The sequence below is a fragment of the Aulonocara sp. 'chitande type north' Nkhata Bay genome, linkage group LG16, assembly GCF_057382095.1.
Source record: "Aulonocara sp. 'chitande type north' Nkhata Bay isolate Kocher_YH1m ecotype deep benthic linkage group LG16, A_spYH_male_GT1.1, whole genome shotgun sequence".
In the NCBI taxonomy this organism is placed as follows: Eukaryota; Metazoa; Chordata; class Actinopteri; order Cichliformes; family Cichlidae; genus Aulonocara; species Aulonocara sp. 'chitande type north' Nkhata Bay.
Window position 1 is genome coordinate 23,161,819 of NC_141359.1, and position 22,373 is coordinate 23,184,191.

Genomic DNA, 22,373 nt, shown 5'->3' on the forward strand with positions numbered 1-22,373 from the left:
ATTAAGGGATTTGGGTAGCTGGGTGGGAGTAGAGGGGATGAGGGAAATATCTATTCATTGTGCATTTATTTTATTCTTATATTTACAGTCTGAAAAGAAACGGTATTCTTTGTGTTTAGCTGATGTTGTTTTGGTTTTTTTTATGCTGTATCCTTTATATTTTATTTTATATTTCAAAAAAATGACAAAATCTAATTTTCCCTTATATATGTTTCCTTTCCTTGTACCACAAACTGCATATTTCATGAAGGCAGCAGAATAAGAATTGGTGTTAAAGCATATGTTTTGCACAAAAAAATGTAAAATAATTCACATGTTGTTTGGGCCATGAAGAAATAAATGTCAATGCAACATTTTTACCTTTGTGTGATATAATACATCTAAAATATTTCTTTAATTTTGTACAGTTTTGAGAATTTATTGTTAAAGGTGTGCTCCTCTATAGTCATCTACTTACTAATCTAATTCATATATTATATTCTCATGCTTGCCTCAGTGGCAGACTCCTTATACAATCAAGATTAAAATATAACACGGACTATTTTTACGTTTACACCCATTTAAGGTTTGAGAAGAGTAGTGGTGCAAAAGGAGAGCCGATACGGAACATATGGAAACCCTTTACAATAAACAATACTATTTGAGTTATTTGAGGACCCTGAATACAACTAACTTTTTATTTCCTGAAATAAATTCTTCAAATATAAAATTTGTGCATTAAGCAAATGAATTTGTTTGAGCTGTTACAAAGCCTCGAAATAATCTGCAGGATCACATTTTTTTTATTTTTTCCTGTCAATATGAGGCGGAAATGTTTTCATACAGAAAAGCGTTCAAGTTTTATTTTCAAGATTCTCCAATTATAAAAATTTACCGATGTAAAAGATGCACTAAAATGTATGCCAACAAACCGAAATAAATAAAGTGGGGTTACGATTTTGCTGCTAAAGACTGTACAGACTCTAAGTGCAGGTTACTCATCTCACCTGCAAAACTCACAATCACCTCAACCAGCACCCCTCCTGCATGCACCCATTTGCCCCCAACCTTATTCAAGCATCCCCTCTCTGAACTCCAGCACGGGTCCATCTACTTATTGCATTATGTACTATTAAACAAACTTGGACTTCTTAAAGGCAGAGTCAGACTTCAGAGGCTGTGTGCCATGTTTATAGGGATGGACTGTACAGTACACAGAGATTTCTCATTTCTCTTGGTGACCTTGGGCACAGTGACATGTATGGTTTTGAGGCTTTGATTTGCCATGTTGAAGTGTTGCGGAAAAGGTGCAATGCAAGATAATTTTGGCATTTTTTCCCCCTCCTGGGAGCATAGAGAAGTAAGAAATACAGCAGTTCATACTCTGGAGATTACAGGTAATATGGCACACAGCCTCCATAAACATTCTTGACCCAGCCTGATGATGGAGATATTGCTTCAGGAGAGACTTTTCACACTTTGATTTGCCTAAAATGAGATGGAGAACTCAGTGATCAGACTCTTTGAGGTTCCTCGCGGAGAAGCCAGCACTGGCTGTATATCTCCCAGCATTACACACATGCTATGACAACCAGGTGAGCAAGAAGCACACTCCTGCAAACAAATTGAGAAAATATCCTCAAACAGATGATATTGATGTATTATTCATGTCAGAAGAAATACTAAAATGATCCATCTCAGGCCATTGAAGCCAGGTGATAATCCACTTGCTTGTGGGGCAGCCCTTGGCGAATTAGAGATGAGGAAACCATTGTAGATCCCTCTAAGGTCAACATGGCTGAACTGGTGATACATATGTATGTTAATTTGCCTAATCTCACTTCTACAAATGTCTTACAGGCACATAAAGGGTTTAACACTAAGACATAATGATATCAGGGCATCAGGCGGGGGCTTATGAAAACACAAGGCAGCCATGGCTTTAAATCTTATGTAGAAACCTTTGTATTGACTGTCAATATCTAGAGTAAAATACCAAGGCATGTATTGTCTGGATATTCTTTTTCAATGAAAACATTAATTTCAGTTTTTGCCATTTTTTTCCTATTAAAAAATATTCTTTAACTAGTTACAGTTTAAATAAAAAAAGAAGTCTATTTAATTTGGTTGAATTTAAAATATTTTATTAATTTTTTGAGTGTTCTCTGAATATTAGACTATTAATTTCTATGAATAACACTTTAGCTAAAAGCACTTGTCATGTCAGATCCCCGCTGCCAGTTTTGCTCAGAGTTTAACAGACATCAATAAAGTCAAAAATTAATTTACAACCTGCTCTTTAGAAAGAGAAGTCCTTATCTCATGTACACACTTCAGATATATCAAATAGACATAAATGCTTTCTATGCCTCCCTCCCTTGATGCCAACAAAAGGCACTGTACCTGACGGAGGGCTGCTACTTGCACTACTTTCGGTTTAGATAAAAGAGTTATTTAATCTTTATTTAATCTGAACAACCCTTTGAATTCCCCCAGTGTTTTTTAACAGTTGCTCACAATGATTAGCACCTTCAAATTTTTTTATTTTTTTACATTTTGATTACATCATATGCTTATCATGCAGCTCTTTCTGTGGCCAGATTTAACTTTTTTCAGACAGAGAAAAAGTGTAATGAGAAAAGTTCACCTACTGAAAAAAAGGATCTCTCTTAATTGCAATTGCAAAACTAAGGATAAGGATCAAAAGTCAGGAGAACCTGGAAGAATTACCCCTAATAAGTCTGTCAGTTTAGCTTGGTTATATATCCAAGTATTTAGACTTTTAATCATCCCCAAATTATTCCAACTATATATTATGTCGCCAGAATCTGATTTTATTTCTCCTGGTTTTCCTGCAAGAAAATCAACATTTTATAGAGGGAGAAAAAAAAGTTTTCTCCCACTTTTGTTCCATAGTTATATCTCCACCTTTCCCATTGAGTTCCCCTCTTAGTCAGAAAAAACATAGGCTATCTATTCAAAAGGCATTTAGTCCATTTCTTTCTTGGCCGGTAAACCTATTCATCAATTGTTCTGGCTTGTAGATTGCATTCTAATGCTAATCTAGCGTGTTAAATATCTTTTTGTTCCCCTTTCACCGTTTTGTCATTCAGTTTATCCAGTTTTGGCCACCCATTTTATTTATTTATGCGCCTGCTTCTATTCATGCGCTCATGTATTTTTTATTATGTTGTTTCACTGTCATGCAGTGTCAACTCACTCTATTCAATGTGGGCTACTTGAAGGGCTTGGAGGGACAAAGCGTGTACACATTGCACTGCTATTCACTCCGGCCAGCTGGATCGACTGAAAAAAAACCTTGTGAAAAGAAATCCTCCACAATGGACACAGAAGAAGTGCACAATGCTAACAGTTTTCCAAATACCACTGATTGCTTTCATCACAATGAGGGAAAGCAGCCGCTTTTGCTGAGCTCCACTTCAACAAACAACACTCTCACAAAACCTCCCAACCCACGTTTTGTTCCCAGACAAAACCTCCTCGACCGTCTAAACGCTCCCAGAGTTGGAAAAAAGTTCTTTCAGCTTTCTTCCTCTTTTGCTCAAGAAAAAAAAAATATAATAAAAAAGGGTCAAAGAAAGAGAAAGAAATGGTCGCTGAACTCGCAATGCGGATTCTTTCACAGCCTCCGGGACGATCTCTGTTTTGATCCGACAGTTTTGCCCTTTTATGACACCTCCAAAAAATACGCTTTGTCGTTCGTGACACGTCATTCAGAAATATCTCATTACAAAATGAAAAAGAACGAGGAGTTCTTTTTTTTTTTTCTTTAAAAAAAAGAGGCCTAACCTGGAGGAAAGCTTCAAATTCCGGTGTCAAAAAGTACACATTTTTTTTCCGCTCTGCGCTTTTCTACTGTGAACTAAACACAACGCGCTGTTTTCGAGGCCAAGAAGGAAGTTCCGTAAAAAGGAGAGATCGAGGTGTTACAATGGAGAACATAGCGGTGAAAGGGTTTAATTAACCGTGACGGAGATAATTATCCCTGGACTGTCCAAATTAGTTTTGCATAATCGCTCTGATCCTTATGAATTAATCTCTTAGTGTAGTCTGGTAGAAGCGCTTTGCTTAAATTACGCATTTTACTTAAAAAAAAAAAAAAAAAACTACGTGCGCGGTAACGCACATACACACCTGTTTTACGCACGCAGGTGTACGCGCACACGTGACTGCACACTCCTTAAATCGGGTGATAAGCATTTATTTGTCTTTAAAATTTAAGTTATTGTTCTTTTAATTTGTATTAATTGCTATTGCTGTTTGGAGTTTTTTTTTTTTTTTTTTACCTTAGAGCGCGCAGCTCAGGCTGATTTAGAGCATAAAAGACGTGTTTGTTCTGCAGCCTTAAAGCAGCTCTCTCCTTTTTTTCTTTCTTTCTCCTTGGGAAAAAGAAAGCTCAGAGTACCACACAGTTTTATCTTCCTTCCTATTCACGATTAAAATTGTGATAAATAAGGTTTTGGCTCTTGATAACAATGGGCTGATTTAGATTTCCCCCCCTAGTAATGCCATTCAATGCGCGGACAAAAGCGGCCTTTGGAGGATACCTTACACTTCACCTGGACTGAGGAGCAAGAGCAGGAAAAAGAAAAGATAACAATCTTGTTCATCTCATCAAGAACTACAGCCGCGATTCCCTTCCGTTTAATCCGAATACGCTTTATTGTAGTCCTTTGCTGAACAAGTGAACAGTAGCAATAGTTTGAAGTACATAACGGAGGTTAAAGAAAACACAAAACATACAAATTCCATAAGAGTTAGTTAAAAACGTCTTTTTTTTTCTGCACATGATACGAGGAGTGGGAGAATGGTGAATCCAGGAAATTATAAACCCACTAAATAAACTTCCATCTGCAACTTTTTTTAATCTTCTTCTGCATCTTCAAATCTGAACTTTTTTTTCAAGAGAAAGAAAATGGGGTTTGGTGAATCAAACCCCGAAAGTTATAAAGCATTAAAACTGAATATCACCTTCAAAATAAATTACATCCTCTACGTTTCATGTGCAAATAATACAGAACTAGCCTCATTCACTTTTTTTTTTTTAAAAATCGTCTGGTTCACCATAGATTCCACTAAACAATAAATAGTACAGACATCTATAAAACGGTTTAAAAACTCAAAATATACACCGGGTTTCTAGTGAAATACGTAGCTTCCTGGCCCTATCTCAAACACTAAGCCTATAACGGCAAATAAACTAAAGTCATTTTTATCTGTACACATTTACAGTGCTGTAACAACTCCCCTTAACCCGTGAATTATAACCTCCGGCAACTTATTTGCGAGGAAATGCCTTGATCCTTAACATGGTCATTGTATATGCTGCCCTTGATTCCAAACTGGTTAGTCAGGCAGGTGCAAAAGATAGAAATCGATCAGGACACCCTTAAAAATGAGTTTTCACAAGGGGAAACTGCTTTTATACCTCTCTCTCAACTGTGTGCATGTGTGCCATCTTTTTAGTCCTTTTCCTTGTGGCTGTGTGAAGTGATGGCTTGGTAATAATAGATTAGAGAGTTCTCTAAATAAGCATTACCTTAGATAAAGGCATTAATCAATATACATACACATGTGATATCTGAGACGACGAGCACTTCATCACATGTACAGGTTTGTGCATGCACAATAAAACTCTTGCGTGAATAGCTTTTTTTCTGTTTGTTTTGATTTCACATTTCATTTTCTCAGATGTCCAAAGTGGGCCTATCATAATGCCGCAGCATATGCAGGGTACGGTTCAAGTTGAGGTTTTCCCATCCCGGGGAGCAGAATGTATGCTAAGGGTGGTTGAAGTCCTGCTGAGGGCCAGGCCGTACAGTTACACGGGATCATGTAGCCTGGGTTTCCCGGGGACGGATGTGAGTGAGTGTGGGCGTGCGTCCCGCCACCTGTCCCGGTGAAAGCCGTAGCGCCTCCCGGCGGGTAACCCAAAGGAGAAGCGTACGGAAACGAAGGTGGGGAAAGCTCGGTCATCTTGGATCCCAGGTCGAAAAATGAGTAGGGGTTCGTGGACATGGAGGGGTTGAAGAATACCCTGGCCGCCGCAGCCGCAGCAGCTGCTGCTGCCTTATCGGGGTTCCCAATGATAGACTCGGAAAGTGCTCCAGTGGAAAGCCCGTTAACTTTGAGTGCGTCGTGCTCCCCGAGATTATAGGGCACGGGGAAAGAAAACTTGTCTTTTTTCATCAGAGTCTTGGGCTTCCGCCTCGGTCTGTATTTATAGTCTGGGTGTTCCTTCATGTGCATCGCTCTCAGCCGTTTGGCTTCGTCGATGAATGGCCTTTTCTCAGACTCGGTGAGAAGTTTCCACTCCGCTCCCAGTCTCTTGCTGATCTCGGAGTTGTGCATTTTAGGGTTCTCCTGAGCCATTTTTCTGCGCTGGGCTCTGGACCAAACCATGAAAGCATTCATCGGACGTTTAACGTGATCCATCGGTTTAGACATGTTGGCACAAACTGTCTCTGAAAGCAAAATATTGCACAAAAATCAAACAAAGTATAGATAACTTCCAAGTTAAGTACAGAAAAAACAAAACGCACTTTATAAAGAGCAGCTTATTCAGACAGCGTCAGCAGGACGACATTAAAATGAAGATTCACTTAGACTGCAGCTCGTACGTTTGCTTACTTACTTAACACTTTCAGTTCTTCATCTCCCCGGTGATTATCATGCGAAAAGTACAAACGGCAGCGTCCTTAAGAGTGCTCCAGTGTTTCCTGCTTCATGGTTCCATCCAGCAGTGGTACGGCGTTGGTAAAGATGAAGAAGATGAAGCAAAAGAAAAACTGTGCCTTGCTTTCCTCTTGTCGCCTGAGACTGTCAACCAGCACTCAGCAGCAGCATACACGCAAGTGAATGGTAACTCCCGCCTGCCCCATGTGAAATACAGGGGTTGTGCGGCAGGTAGTGAAAGTGCTGCTAGCGCATGCGCACTTGCAGCGATCACGCAGACGACTGCTGGACAGTTTTTTTTTCTTTTCTTTTTTTTTATTCTACCCTGATTTTAAAGGTTATACGCATCTCGTATTTACATCTTTATGTATTATATGAGAACTGTGTGTCCTCGGTGTTAAAGGTCAGTAGTTTCATCTTTTCATCCCAACAGCTTTATTCTAATGAGAACTTTGTGTTTAGTTTTTTAAAGAAAAAGTAGGCTACTTAAGAGATGTACCTGAAATACCTGAGGACGGCAGCACATGTGAAAATTAATAATGCTGTCAGGTTTAGGGTGGAAAGCGACTGCAGACAGATGTTCGTTGACGTTTACTCTCACCTTGTATTGAATTTCTGAAATCAGATAGTTAAAAAAACAACAACTCGCGTGCTTTCACTGATTTAAAAGGTATCAGTAGACACTTCCTCTCAGTTTCATGTGTGCGTTTGACAAATCAAACCAGCTCACTCCACTTTCTCACCTTTCGTCCTCACCGGTGACTCCGTCTGCTGTCCCTTTTCCCTTCCCTCTTTCCCCTTGGGTGGCAATGCCATTCAAACAAAACAAAAAAAAGTAGCGCGAGCACAAGACGACACGAGAGCTAAAGAATGTCTTCTTTAATTTTCTGATATTGCGGTATTTGTGGTAAATAAGCAAATGTTGAGGAGGTCTGAAGTGTTTCTAATCGCGCTTGGTGAAAATTAATTACTTTCCTGAAATCCCCCTTTTCACTTTCACTTCAAAGGACTTTCCCAAGGGCAGCGAATCAACAACTGAAATTAGGTTGTCGAATATTCAACTAAGCAATTACAGCTATCTGCAGGACCTGTTGAGCAAATTGTAGGTTTAAGTGGCTTGTTCTGGCACCTTCTCTGTTGCACATAATTATATACATATGTATGTGTGTGTACAAAAAAGGAAATAGAAGAGCGGCATCGAACAATATTATAAATGAGGAATTAGGCTGTAGGTCGAGCGTTTAAATGAGGATATAAACGGAAGTTTAATTCAATTCACCTTAGTGTTGTCCTTTTTTAACGGTTCAGCTTAATCTCCAGTTACACAATATAGAATGTGGAATTATTTTATTATTATTATTATTATTATTATTATTATTATTATTATTATTATTATTATTATGTCGGGAAATTATTGAAAGTTATCAGTAAAGACCCAAAGTGAAGATGAGGATTTTTTTTTTCTTATTCACATTTCTTTTTACAAGGATTAGCGTTGTTTTATTACCGCGGAGAGAAGACGCTCACTGAGGCATCGCTCTTTTGTTTCAGGTACGAAACCTGACAAGGTGAAGATGATCCGCGCCGGAAACGGGGACCAGATGAGAGACAAACCTGCTGCTTATAAGCTGGCTGGCAGCATCTCTCAGCACCGCGCGCCCCTTTTTTTTGTTCGCGTGTCATTCACCTCGATAACGTTCCCGCAACGAAGCGCTGCACGCGCTCACTCCACAGGAGCGTAAACCTCTCGTGACACCAAAGTGCAAACATTTCTATAAACTGTACGTAGAAGCCCGAGTGGAAAGTTCTCGCTGGAAGTTCTAGACGTGCAGAGGTAAGTATGTGCACACATGCTTGCTGTCACTGGGCCCCTCGAGATTTCTTATTTACTTATTTATATGAATTTCTCATTGCTGTTCTCTTTTATTGTTAGGGTTATTTGACTGCATGGAAATATATAAATTATGGCCTCTGTTTTAATGATGTATATTGCGGATTTGATGCCTGCTTTAACGGGGCAGGTACAGCCACCAAGGAGGTTGTGTGCTCAGAAAAAAATGTCAGGATTTGTTTTATCTGTTTGAAAGAAGAGCTTATTATATTGTAGACTGATACAACATTAATTTATTCAATTTGTAATGGAATTCATATCTAAAATAATAATAATAATAATAATATAACAACAACAGTAAACACTCCAGTCTGTGTTCCCCCCCCCTGCTTCTTCTTTTTTTTTTAACCTCTGCTTGGGTCCTAGAAGGAACACTTAAATAATTCAACATGAGTTAGTGAGAGTGGGAGAATTACCTGCCGATAAAGCCTGGGTCCAGCCTCTGAGACGGAGCCAGCACTCCCACCTCACAGCACATTGATGATAAGAGTGAATAGAAAAATATCATGCAAATAGAAGGCAGACAGCAGCAACAACAAGCCCATGGGGACATTTTCCTACCCGGGGAGATCGCGCACAGTTCACTCTAAAGTGCTAAAGCCATCACTCTGAAATAGGACCCCCTGGAGGTGCAAGAATCTCCACGATAGCGACAAACAGTTTATTCTGCTCAACACTCCACTAAGTCTGTGAGAAAGCACAACAAATTGTGGGGAGAGACTTGATGAGGATCCCTGGATAATCCCAGTTTGCATAAAAAGCCCTCATCTATAAAGAATATTGTAGGATGTGCACTTCACCTCCTCCCACTTTTCAAAGTGTTTACTGTTATTCTCCCATTGGAGCTGGAAGGAGGGGGAATCGGGTCTTTAAAATAAATTGATTTCAAGGGAACACAAGTTGACCTCTTGCTATCTGATGGCTTTCCTTTGACTGGGGGGAGAAAAAGCGAGGGTAAACAACAATATCTTCTGTTTGCCACTTCAAACCCCAGAGTGGGGAGTATTTACTGTCACATGAAAGTTTGCTCATTATCGGGGAGGTTTGTAGAAAGGGAGAGGGAGGGTTCCTGATTGTGTACCTGATGTGGTTTCTTTCTGCTTGTCTGATCACAGCTCTGCCTGGATCTTCCCCTTCCTTTTTTTGCCGCCGTGGCTGCTTCATGCAGACCGAGCCAAGAGAGAAGCGTACACCTCCACAGCGAAAGGTAGTCATTTCGACTGTGCTGAGATGATCTTTATTTACCCCTACACGCTCATGACAACTGCTCCACTTTTGGGGGTTTTTTTTACAGATGATTTTCAGATTAAGGATTTAAGTGTGCAGATAAAGAGCACAAATCAGGATCCAAATATTTCATTAATTTAGCTAAAACCTATTTAAAAGCGCGATAGCTATCATAAAAGCGGCGCTTTAAGGATGGAGAAATATAATTCTGTTACACACATAATTACTGGATATTTTCAGTTAACTCGCTTCATCATTTTTGCACATTTTTTGCTAATCACTCACTAAAAGAAAACAGGACAACAAAATCCCAAATTTTAAGGCATAAATGTGACATACAGCGAAGGACAAAAGTGTTTTCCCCGTGATGTGGAGAGCATTGAAAGTCAATTTGTCACTATCGCACGCCATTAGCCGCAGAGTCTTATCTCAAGTGAGCCTTTGATAAAGTGTTAATGACAAACAGTTTAGTGCTGAAAGTGATCCCATTGATTACTATTTAAAGGTGATTGCGTTTAGATTAGAAGTCATTTTGTCTAATGAGGTTCCTTTACAGCGTTTACAATACGTAGAAAACATGCTTAAGTGCAAGGCAACATAATGACAGGATTGGTAAAGAGACAATGCCGACTTCAGCATCACCTCAAATGAGTCACACGCAGAATGTCTGAATAAATGCATAATTAATGTGAATATAAAGTTAATATTTTTTTGTGGTTTGAAAATGTGACCTATTTTGAAGGTTGTGTTCTCAAAATATATTCAATAAGTGCCAAATTAGTTGTGCAGTTCTTTAATCATTCTAATTATACAGTCTTTATTGCTCCTTAGGGCAGAATTTTGTGTCTTTGTCTCAGTGGGAATTATTTTGGTGAAGAACCAAAATATTTACTCAATCACAACCTAAATATTACGCATATCAAGAGGAATTGAGAAATAATCCCCTCATAGAGCACAGTATTAACTTAATCACATTAGTGAAAATACTATTGATAGTGGTCATGATCCCTGGTGAGGGAATCTGTGATTCACAATAAAAAAGCCATACAAGATAGAACACAAATTAAAGACTGGGGACTTGAACAGGCAAAATGGCCCTGAGGACTGAGCGAGAGTGTGTGCGCAAGAGTGTGTGTGTGTGTGTGTGAAAGCTTGAATGATGGTAAAGAGGGAAGAAAAACGGGGAGTGATTGTCAGTTCAATCTTCGAGGACCTCAACTGACAGTTACAACAAACTTTGAAAGCACATTATGGAAGGAGAATGGCTACACAGAAGCATGTGGAGTCCGCCAGGCTGATAAGACCTTCATCTTTAAACCGCCGCTTGTCAAAGTATTATATGTAATCTCACACTGCAGAATATCTCCACACCCCGAGGGGCAAACAAAATAGCAGCGGCAATCAAATGACTTCCTGGATCATTAAAAAGAAAACGGCCGATCCAACCGTTTGTGAAAAGTCAGATTTTTGAACTGCGATTGCTGCCACCCACCCGCAGGGTATATGTTTAGCTTAAACCTGCCACGTATTCTCTATGGCAGAGCCCCGTGGTTCATATCCAAAGATACTTGCTTACCTCGGGGCTATGAGATGACTTTTCCAATGATAGACTATTTTGAACCATTTAGCGGATACATTATCACTGGCCTTTCTTCCTTATTATATTCCCCTTATCGCCACAGCATCGCTGCAAAGCCCCAAATAGAGAGTTGTAATTACCCAGACTGCCACCTGATAGCAGCCCTTCTATCAGCTTTATCACTCCAGGTCCTGCTAACTCATCATAGAGACAGAGGGAAGAAAAGGCCTGCTTGTGGCACAGCCCACCACAGATAGCTCATCTCTCAGATACACGTATAGTTCCAATTGGGATCAGAGAAAACTGATGCACCAAGGCAATTTTTTATCCACCCTTTTCCTTCAGCCCCACAAAGACTGCGCTCTCTCAGTCCTCTCCTAGTCTCTCGCTCTTTATGTCCGAGCTGAATTGAGGCCACTCCGCAAACAATAAGAGATCCAATCTCCTTGAACCCGTGGCAGCGCAGTATCATGCTATTTGGGCTTTTCTAGTGCCCCATCGTCCTTCAGAGGGAGGAAAAGAAAAAAAAATTCCAAAAGGTGACTCGTTCATCTTTAACACCGCACACAGTGTCAAAGACACTCGCGTAAAAGTTGGCAGCTTATTGAGTCCAGCTTATTAATTACTTTTGACTTGATGAACCACCTTGCTTGATGTTCTGAATGGGATGCAAAGAATGAATCTATTGATTTGTGCTCATCTGAACTGAATAAACAAAAGGTAAAAACCGTGAAAAGTCAAAGGTCAAGATTTATGTATACTTTTAAATGCTTTTTTACACGCGGGTCTGTAAAGAAGAAAAGCGAAAGTTAAATGTGATCACATCAAACTGCGAAACTGTTCAAAGTATTCACAGGTTGCCTATTAAAAATGACCTTCTGTGATTTATTTTTTTTACCCTTTTCTATACGTCATTATACTCGAAAATTCCCACTAAAAGTCATTTATGAAAGGTAGAATAAGGAAAAATAACCCAAAGAGAGAAAAAAACAAAAGCAGATGACTTAACTAAGCTTGAGCAGAAGACTGACCTTGACAGAGACCAAACAGTGCTGTGAATGAATATATATTCTGGCGAATGTAAGAGTTAAATATATTATATATGTATAAGAATTTTTGAGGATTCTCAATCACCCAAACATTTGTAGCACTAACTAAATTCTTGATGTTACTTCCATTTTGGATCTACACCTTAATTACCCCTAAACTACCCATTAATGTGAGAGAAATACGTAGCAAAAGTTTTTCTTTTCCTTCTTTTGTGATCACATTACTGACAGTTTGGTGATTATTATCTTTGTATATAATTAGCTGTCAGTTTCAGAGTGCCTGTTTGCATTTGTATGACACGCTCAAAGCGCTGCATCCTTTCCTGTCGCGTATTGTGCACATAGCCGTGCCTTTCTCCATCACTTGTAACAATGAAAGAGCCTTTGTGCGTCGACTCATCGTTACGTCAAAGAAACAGGCAGGGTGACTGTGACCTCCATCAAATGGGAATATTGTGAGGATGCACTGGAACTCTATGGTTCCCATGGCTCGAGCGCCTTCTGACAGAGGCACTCTAACACAGCTTGAAAGGAGAAATCAATCTTATTTGAGGAGATTAAGTGACCAAGATAATAACCGTGTCACTGAGAGAGAAAAAGGAGTCCCACTTTTCACGAGAGTGAAACCAACTTCCTGCAGATGGCTCAGTGTTGCGGCTGAACATCGCATCTCTTTCTCTCTCGGTGAGCACTTTGTAGAGGTGTTGTCATGTGGCCATTCGAGCAACTGCAGTAAGAGCCGTTTGTTCCAGACACAAAACACATGGAAAGATTAGCGATACCTGCGCAGTTTTTTTGTTTGTTTGTTTGTCTCCAAATATGTTTGTGCGTGTGTCTGTGTGTGCAAAAGTCATCTGTGTGCACGTGTTCTTCCTAAGCACTGGCTTGAATGACAGTATGATCAATGAGAGGGTAAGTGTCCCGTCAGCATGTTCTGTTCAGTGTGTGTGTGTGTGTGTGTGACAGTGGCTGTCTCAGGTGATCTCATTATTTGATGGACACAGCAGTGGAGAGGCTGCATTCACACTAGCCTCTCTCGTGCTGCACGCTTAATCAGGCCATTACTCATGCAGAGCAGCGGAGGCACTTATAGGAAATATTGATCATATTTTGACAGAGTATTCTCCCCTCTCCATAATCAGCAACGCACCGCCGCCACAGCGCCGATCCAGCGCACGCAGCGCACGCGACAGCATCATTCGATGCCACTGCAGAAGGGCTTCCACTTATCAGCAATCCAAAGCAGACAGCCTGTGTTAGCGTGTTAAGATGTTTGCCTAATGATTTTAACTAATCTGTTTATTTCCAATGTTTATCTAAACAGCCTGTGAGGGAGGGATAGTAAAGCAAGGAACGTGGCTTTTCAAAATCAAAGACTTCAAAGCAGCTAATCGCCTGCATGAAGATTAATGAATTACTCTTACCAATGCTCCTCTTAGTTTTTCACTTGTGCTTTTTTTCCTTTTTCTTTTTTCTTTTTAAATGTTTGGCTAAAATAAATAAAGTGAGATACCAGAACCAAAGAGTGGGACCCTGCGAGAGTCAGATCATCGTCCCTTTGGGATGTTTGCTAAAGATGATGTGACATGCCTAAAGAGCAAAGCTCCACCAGGGGCCCTCAGGGGTGTTTGCGTTTGGCAGCACAAGCCGAAAGTAACCTCTCTGCTCAAATTAAGCCTTGCCAAGGGTCAAGTGAAATCAATATGTTAATCCATAAATTGTCCTGTGTGATAATTACTAAGAGGAACAGTAATTACAAAAGACATTCATTTACTTCTTAGATTTTGTGCCAGGGGAGAGTTTCACCCAGCCTCGATTCATCTGGAGGCAAACAATTCACAGAGGAAGCGTCCCTTTTTTAAAAGCAGCGGTCGATTCTTGCGGGAACAGTGGGTGCACACAAGCTCTCGGTTAAAGCACTTTTGGATATGTTGAAAGACTGTTTGAAGGTTTTTGAACCCCTGTGTAGTCAACTCCAGGGTTCTTGCATTGGTCAGCCATGACAAAGGTTTCACGAAATGCACACTTTTGTCCCTTTTGACAATGTGTCTCGTACATTAGCATAATAACAATATATAAACTCCATATGGGCTGTTGAGGGATAAAACCTTGGTGTCTGCAGCTAAAGACACATGTAGCGCCACACAAACGCCACGCTGCTTTAATGTGGCAACAACCTGTATATGTTCTGATCTGTTTCTTCTCAACCACTTTGAGGCATGGCACAAACATTATACAGGCATTCTTTTCTAAACCCCAGGTTGCAGCTGGTTTGCCACTCACTGCGCACTGCCAAGTGCAAGAAATGGGTTTCTTTTATCAGAATGGAGCAAATCTGGGCTAATGTGTCTGGTAGAAAGTGTCCCAGGGAGCCTCGCTTACCCATTCTTTAGCCATTCTTTCCACTTTTCTCCTCTCCTGCGAGTGGGATAATTGCAGTTTAATTGGGTGACAAGAAATGAAAACTGTGTCCACATTATCTAGGATTATCTCTTTTTCCTCCAGCCTGCCATCAATTCAAAGAAGCCCATTTATCAGCGTGGGGAAGCTGATGCTTGGTCAGCGGAGGAGAAGCTTTGAGCACCAGTTAGCAAAATGAAGAGAGAAAGGGCCCAGGAGCAATGGGAGGGAGCTTGACAGCTAAGGGAAAAAATGCTCTTTGTATCTTATCGTAAGCATACATTAATCTTTAAGATGTATATCAGTTTGGCATTCCAAATCAATAAAAGCACAATGAGATTATTTTCAAGAAAGATGTCTTTGGAAAAAAGAAATAAAACATACACAGCGTTGGTTCTACCTCGGTTTGTTCGCCAGTTGAAATCTATCAGCAGCTTTGAATGCTCGAGTTTAATTATGTAGAAAATTTCCACAAAACGTACAACATCTTGTGTCACTTAAGCAACCCAGACAAAAAGTGCTAATGAATACCAATAAGACTCCCAGCATTGTGGGATGGATGCGCTTCATAGCCAGCTCCATTCATTTCATCACGATTCTTAAATTATGCACAGCAAGGTTACAAAGATTGAGTCATACCCGGGCCAGCCGTAGCTCACCTTCCTTTTTGTTTGAGCTGTACTCAACCTTAAAAGCCTCTTTCACGATGCATGAATGCACTTCATTTTCTCGAGGAGAACTTTGCTCCGATAGCTGGAAAGAGGAAGGTTGCTTAGAGAAGGAAGGAGAGACAATGAGGGGAAAAATGAAAGCTTTCAGATTCCATTATGAGCATTGCAATCTATTCTTTTCAGCTGTTTATACTGTACATTTCCTTCACAATAATACCCCTTTGCCTCAGTGCGCTTGCCACTCGCTCAAGCACAGTCCTAAATGGGTCTTGCGTTGGGTTATAGTAATACAATAAATACGAAAGACGACGAGGAAAAAGTCTGAGGGAGGATCAGGGTAAAAAGAGCAGATCAGAAAATGACATCTGCACAGAATGAAATGAATGCGACCTTGCCAGTGCACTACACAGGTTCCCATTCAGTCTCAGGTGCATTGTGTAAACATTTAAGATGGTCTGATCATTTGGTGGAAAGAGCAGGCTTTGTCCAGCACTAAAGCATGAAAATATGCTGTACAATGACCAAGGTGGAGTGCCTTCCATTCTAATAGGAATAGGAGACCTTCTCTCTATACAATACCTTTGAAGGTTACAGGATGTATTGTCTGTTCTTAGAAGTAAGTGCACACATATGTGAATGTGTTCATATGTGTGCTCATATGTACACATTGAGGGTAGGAAGAATGATAAAAAATATCATAAATAATGACTCATATAACTTGACCAACACGAGCATAGCCTCAATTGGTTCACAGCAACTTCTCTTCTTTTTAATTAGTTGTATTTAATTTTTTTTCAAAGTTTATTTATAACCCAAAGCAGAACATGCTGCTTTTTCTAGGCTTAGGCTGGTATTTTAGTTTATTACCAGTTTAAAATGAGTGATAACAGATGCTAAATTTATAGTTAACTAAACTTTAGTCATTAGCTATTTTGTAGTTAAACAATGGAATTATAATTATTAATATGCCTTCATTGATAATTGGTTTTGAAATCAACTGTGAGCAATATCTGACTGTTTTTTCTTGCAAAGCTGAAACTGCATGTAATACTTATTCTAAAGAGGATCTTAGTAGGCAGGTAGGGGGTGCAATCTGTGTCCTAACGCACTCAAAAAATTGGGCACAAAAATGTCTTTTTTAGGTTTAGGAAGTGCTTTAAAACGTGAAGCCAAAGGTTCCTGATGACACGTTGATATGTAACTAGCTGGGAGAGAGACAGGTCACATCATTGCACCATAACACTAAAGGACACCTTGTGCAGGTCTCTCAGATGCTGACGACTTCGAAGAAAGAGCAGAATTTGACAGCCTATGAAAGAAGACAGGCTCAGAGAGCAGTAATAAATCATTTATCAACAATAAAACACTAATAACATGTGATGATCATTACCACTTACAAAGCATACTGTGTTTGCGTGTGCAGATGTCCTCAGAATTCCATTGTTGTTCTCTTATTAGCCATAAAAACATAAACATAAAGTATATTTCACAAAGCTGTCATTTTATTATACACGCTCAGTTTGCTATTTAATAACAATTATAATAGTATGTGATATGTATGTATATATACCGTAATTATCTGAGAGCTATTAGGAGATGGTAATAATCCAGTCCCACCTAATCATACAAAAACAGTGAAACTTGTGTGGTTAAGCAGATAAATATCAGATATGTTGTTGTAGCAGTCGGCTGATGGTTAGCAGTAATGCAGATGCTCGGTTCAGAATCAGGGCTGGGCAGTAATACGGCTGTGGTGAATGTGCTGCCACATTCATTCAGGCAGTGTTAATCATTTTTACACAGGGCAGCAATATAAAATTGCTAAAGGAGAATTGCTTCAGCCTGGTCAGTGCAGGGAGCAGTTTGTCTAATCAGAGTGCAAATAGGGTTTGATCACTGTCCAGCGTAATCTGGCCCACAAGCAGCATTTACAGCACTAAATCAAGCGTCGGGGAAGCTGCAGGTGCTGCCTCACAGACAGGCCTCCCCCTGGGGGCCCTGTGCTGGGGAATAAACAGCAAATAAATGGCAGTGCTGGGAGAGCGATGAGCTGATTAACTCACTGCAGGGCAGTTTCTCATTATCCCCTTAACCCAGACGGAGACCTACCCAATCTTACACCCTGTCTCAGTTACAGTAGGGCAACTGCCCTGCGCCAACTAGGCTGACATTGTCTGGGTTACACTTCCAGGGAGGGAGAGTCTGTGTAGATGATATATAAAAAGTAAGCCAGTGTATGTGTGTCCATTTGTGTGTGCATGTGTGTGCGTGGACTGTGTGGTCCATCTCTGGGGAGACTGCTAATGTGTCAGCTCCATGGCTCATTTCTTTCAATTACAGTGGCTGGGCTAGGAGAGCCCACCAGCAGTCCACTGACAGCTCCATATGGGTCCCATCACCCCTTATCACGGGGCCACTCGTGGATAATTCATTTACCCTTCATTGAATATGATATATTACCATCAACAAAAGCAGTTATATATCGCACAATTCACACGTTGTTAATTAAGAGCAGGTAAGAGCATTTTAGATGCAAAATAATCCTATTTAAACAAAAGTTGTGTTTTTTATCTGAGTCGGAGGAGAGCCTTTTCTAATTTATTGTATATTGTAGGAAATTAAATATACATGTGCAGTGCCATGTGAAAAAATACATTTCCGATATCAAAATATCACAAGTGATCAAATCTAGAACCTTTTTGTGAAAATAAATGAATAAGAAAGAAGTGAATTTTCCTATTGTACAATGTTGATTTAGCATGTCACCTGAATATAACTGTTGTAGCACTGTTTTTCCATTGTGCCTCCCTTCGTGGTTTCAAAGCGAATTAATTAACATGATACAGAAATAGGTAGAATGCAAATGTTGGAGCCCTCACTTTATGCCTGGGTATCCTTTTGTTCCCCTTTTATTGTACCAAATTATTTAATTGGGTCTCTCTGATTGTGCACAGACACAGGAAGGAACACAGCCCATTGTTAGCTTCCATACAAGCCACAATACGGTATCAAATTCAATTCCCATCAAAACGGCTGGCTGCTGTAGAGCCCGCAGTGGCCCTGGAGATTAATGAAGATCTGCATCAAGGCAAAGCGCTGGTCTGAGATGGGAGATTTCTCCCAAATAAAAGACCCCTTCACCAAGAACAAAAGGGGCCCTGAAAAGCAACGGGATGTTCTGAGAGGATGAAATAATTCAAAACAAAGACAAGAGTTTGGGGCGGGGAGCAGAAGAGATGGGGGAGAGCGCTGAAATAAAACACTTTCTTTCTTGTGATTTGATTTGATTTGATTTAGTTAGCAAGTTCAAACACTCGTTACAAGTGTGACGTGTGTCTTGACTGTGACTCAAATCTTATCTTAATATTCAGCTAGTTCACATTTTATTAACAATCTTACACCACGGAGATCACGGAGAATGATTTTATAAATGATTTTTGAGCAAAATGCTCTCTCTAAACTCATACCTGAGCTTTAAACGTCATTGTTTGGGCTCGAATAGCTTATCGAGAAAAACATGTTGCTGAGCCTTAAAAGAATCCGTCAAGTCATGGTTCACCTTGATTGCAGCGTTCATCAAAGCACAAGGGGCTGTCAGGATTCACAGTAACACACACAGACTTTCTCTGTTTTGTCCTGTCAAATGACATTCATCTGAGAAACACACTTCAACTGTATTCAAAGTGAATGAATGGATCCCCCCTCCCTTGAATCGCGCTTTATGAACTGCAATAATCGGATGACTTGTTCTCTGAACGCAGCGTTTCGACAGGTGAGCTCTTTCAATTCAACTTAGCACGACACTTGCTTCTTTTTTTTTCTTGCCTGATAGGTTCTAGACTCGTCGTCTTTCGAGCTGTCTGATAAACACAAAAAGGAAAAAACCTTCATGAAACAGATATTAAAATTTCGTTTCTTAACACATCTGATTTTGGTGAGAAGTGAGCTTTAATGGGCGATTCCTCATATGAGCATTTCTTTTAAAACACTGAATTCGTAATATTAACTATGACTATTCCTTGGAGAAGGCAGCCACAAAGGGTAGATTTCAAGTTTTGGGCCATTGCCACCTAAACACCGCATTCCACTCTTTCGCATTCAGCACATGGTGTGTCCCAGCCTGCCATATTTACTTCATTTCCCCCGATTCATAGATGCTGCTCGCTGGACCAGAACATTCCAGCTGCCACCTCAACATCTCATTATTTTTTTGAAATATCAAGCTTGTATCTTCTTGATAAATAATTCGCAGTAGTATAATGTATCAGACTAAAACATATTTTCAGGGGGGCATGGAGGTTAAAGTGCCAATCTCACCTTTTTAATTTTTTTTCGCCCTGAAGACAGAGATTTCCATATATAGAGTGACCATGGTTTGTGTTCAACATGAGCAATCGGGATGAAGCGCACGGCGACACATATTGCTGTCAGAGATTGGAAATGAGGCCTGCTAACCTGTAGGCATCCTCCCCAGACCAGTCAGCTTTACACATTCCCAATGCATTTGCAGCCTCTAAAAAGAATTGTGACTGTGAAGTTTTTATCGGAGTAGTTGACAAACATTACTCTTTAATGCAGTTTTGTAGAAATGCATTCTTATCCCTCTTGGAAGGCATTTATCTACTTGAAACCTGCAAAATGGTTGCCACAGGGAAGGATTCCTTTTAATAGACTACAATAGGCTCAGTATGGGACACAGTCTGATTTTTGTGATAGATAGCGGGCCCAGCCATATATTCATGGGAAATTGTTTATCTTCAAGCGAGACTGGTGAAAGGCCATTTTTACAAAAGCGTTTTCAACTTTCATCTGGAATGATTCTTTTCACTCGTATAAATTGTTCTGTAGAATTTCAGACAGGTGCTTTTCATGGAAAAGCATCCGCGCACAAAAAAGAGAGATGTCACAGGACATGATTGCGAAGCACACTGATAGAAGAAAAAAATGGGGGGAAAGTGCCATTTATATCTCTCCTTCATATATATATATATACATAAAATAATTGCATGCTAATAAAATTGTGTAAATATAAAAATATTTAAAAGAGATCTCACCTAAAAACTGAAAGTTTCAGTGAAAACCGAGGATGACAAAAAGCCCTCTGTGGGCGGCAAACATCCCCACAGCGCTTGCTATTCAGACGAAGCTACATTGTGCAGCGCTGTCTCTCAGGCCTTCGTGCGGCTGAGGCTTTTTTTTTCCTTGTGAGGTCCTTGTGATGCTTGGGTAGGGCCTTTCGCTGGCCTGTCTCGGTAACAGAAGCCAGCAACGAGGCGACACAATGCGAGAGCAGGGCCTGAGGACGGGGGGCCTTGTGCACTCTTAACGCCACTCTCAGGAAACAGGGACAATAAATCAATAGACTGTCCCTCTCCAGTAGGGGCCAAATGTAAACAAATTGAAAGAGATGGAGAACAAAACAGATTGCTGAATGAAACAGACATACTCAATAGGGGTACTGCTCCAAATGAAATGCCTTTGTCGTCGCTTCCTTCCAGGTTCCAGCCTTCACTACGATGTGTGCCACTCTCAGCAACATGACATGATACCAAGCGGAACCAACTGCAGATTTCCAAAAGACAACAGGTGCAAAGAATCTTACAGGAATTCTTTAGATTTAGCTTTCTTCCAGCAACGGAACACGGTTCAAAATGAACCGCTGAAATGCAGCGAGGTGTATTTCGTGTTGCAGGTAGCCTACTTTATCAGCGCGCCCTGTTCTTAAAGACCTACGCCGATGAGCCACAGCAGCATCTCGCACACTGTATAACATTCTGCGCTCAAGGGCACAAGCACAGAACTCTGCATGTCAGAGCTGCGTGCCACAAGTTAAATTAATGAATCTTTAAAGGGTTTAGGTTTTTTTAATGAGAGAAGCTGTTGTAGCTTTTTATCAAACCTCTTCATATTTCACTGAGGTGGAATGGTGCACCACATTTGCGAGGCAGAACTAATGCTATATAAATCTCAAGTAATAAGCAGGCCCTGGGGACATAATCTAAATGAAGATTTTACACCAATTTAAACCTGCCTGGAATTTGATTCCTGCCTTAAGTGCATTTGTTTAACAGGTGCTGGAGATGCAAGCGCTTCTCTCCAAAGTGTCGCTATGTCTCCTTTATTAATTTCTGGATTGCAAGTGGGCGGGGGAGTATGAAGAGAAAGGGGAGTTGACAAACACTAATCAAAGGTTCAGAGTGGGCTGATTCTTCCATAGATCCAATGTACTTTTGCTTCATTTGCAAACTAATGATTTTAAACCCCCACAATCTGTTTGAGGTCAGCTCCTGTGTATTTTGGATACGCTTGGCTATTAGCATCACTGAAAGCTTCAGATGTGTCAAGCCTGCTCCCCCTCTAGTGATAGTCACCTACTTTAATTTCCCTGCAGGCCTCAGAGGGGGATGAATTCAACTAAAATCACAAGCTGTTTTGTTGGCAGTCCTTTGTGGCCTATAATGAATCTAATGAATATAAAGAGAGGAGATGGGAGGGAGGGGGGGAAAGGGATGAAGGCGAATACATTTCAACCACGCTGTGTTGCTTTTACTTGACGATTTGTGACCCTCAACAATGGAACAATAGCGAGTGTTTTTGTACCCTTAATTTGCCTTTGTGTTTCAGCTTCATCTCTTTCACCACCAAGCACTGAAAGTCGCCAGTTGAAGAATAACTGCTGACTCCACGGTCTGTCAGACAAAGGGGAGGTTTTAAGATGAATCCCTAACTCTCAGCCAGCCAGAGGAGCAGAGAGCGAAAGGGGCTCAAAGACAACAACGGGCAAGTCAAAGGTAGAATTAGCTAGGGTTCCCAAACAGGCCAGAAACACTTCCTCCCTTGTCAAACACAGCCACAAACAGCACTTCTGCCTCTTAAAAGCT

General features: G+C 40.4%; 1 protein-coding gene across 1 annotated transcript; it reads right to left on the minus strand.

Moving 5' to 3' along the window:
- Positions 1 to 2,253: 2,253 nt before the first annotated feature.
- Positions 2,254 to 6,929, minus strand: sox21b (SRY-box transcription factor 21b). Its single transcript, XM_086267129.1, has 2 exons — positions 6,635 to 6,929; positions 2,254 to 6,464 (listed from the first exon to the last, which is right to left on the minus strand). Exon 2 carries the CDS (start codon positions 6,445 to 6,447, stop codon positions 5,710 to 5,712), a length of 738 nt encoding a protein of 245 aa, XP_086123255.1. The 5' UTR covers positions 6,448 to 6,464; positions 6,635 to 6,929; the 3' UTR covers positions 2,254 to 5,709.
- Positions 6,930 to 22,373: the final 15,444 nt, after the last annotated feature.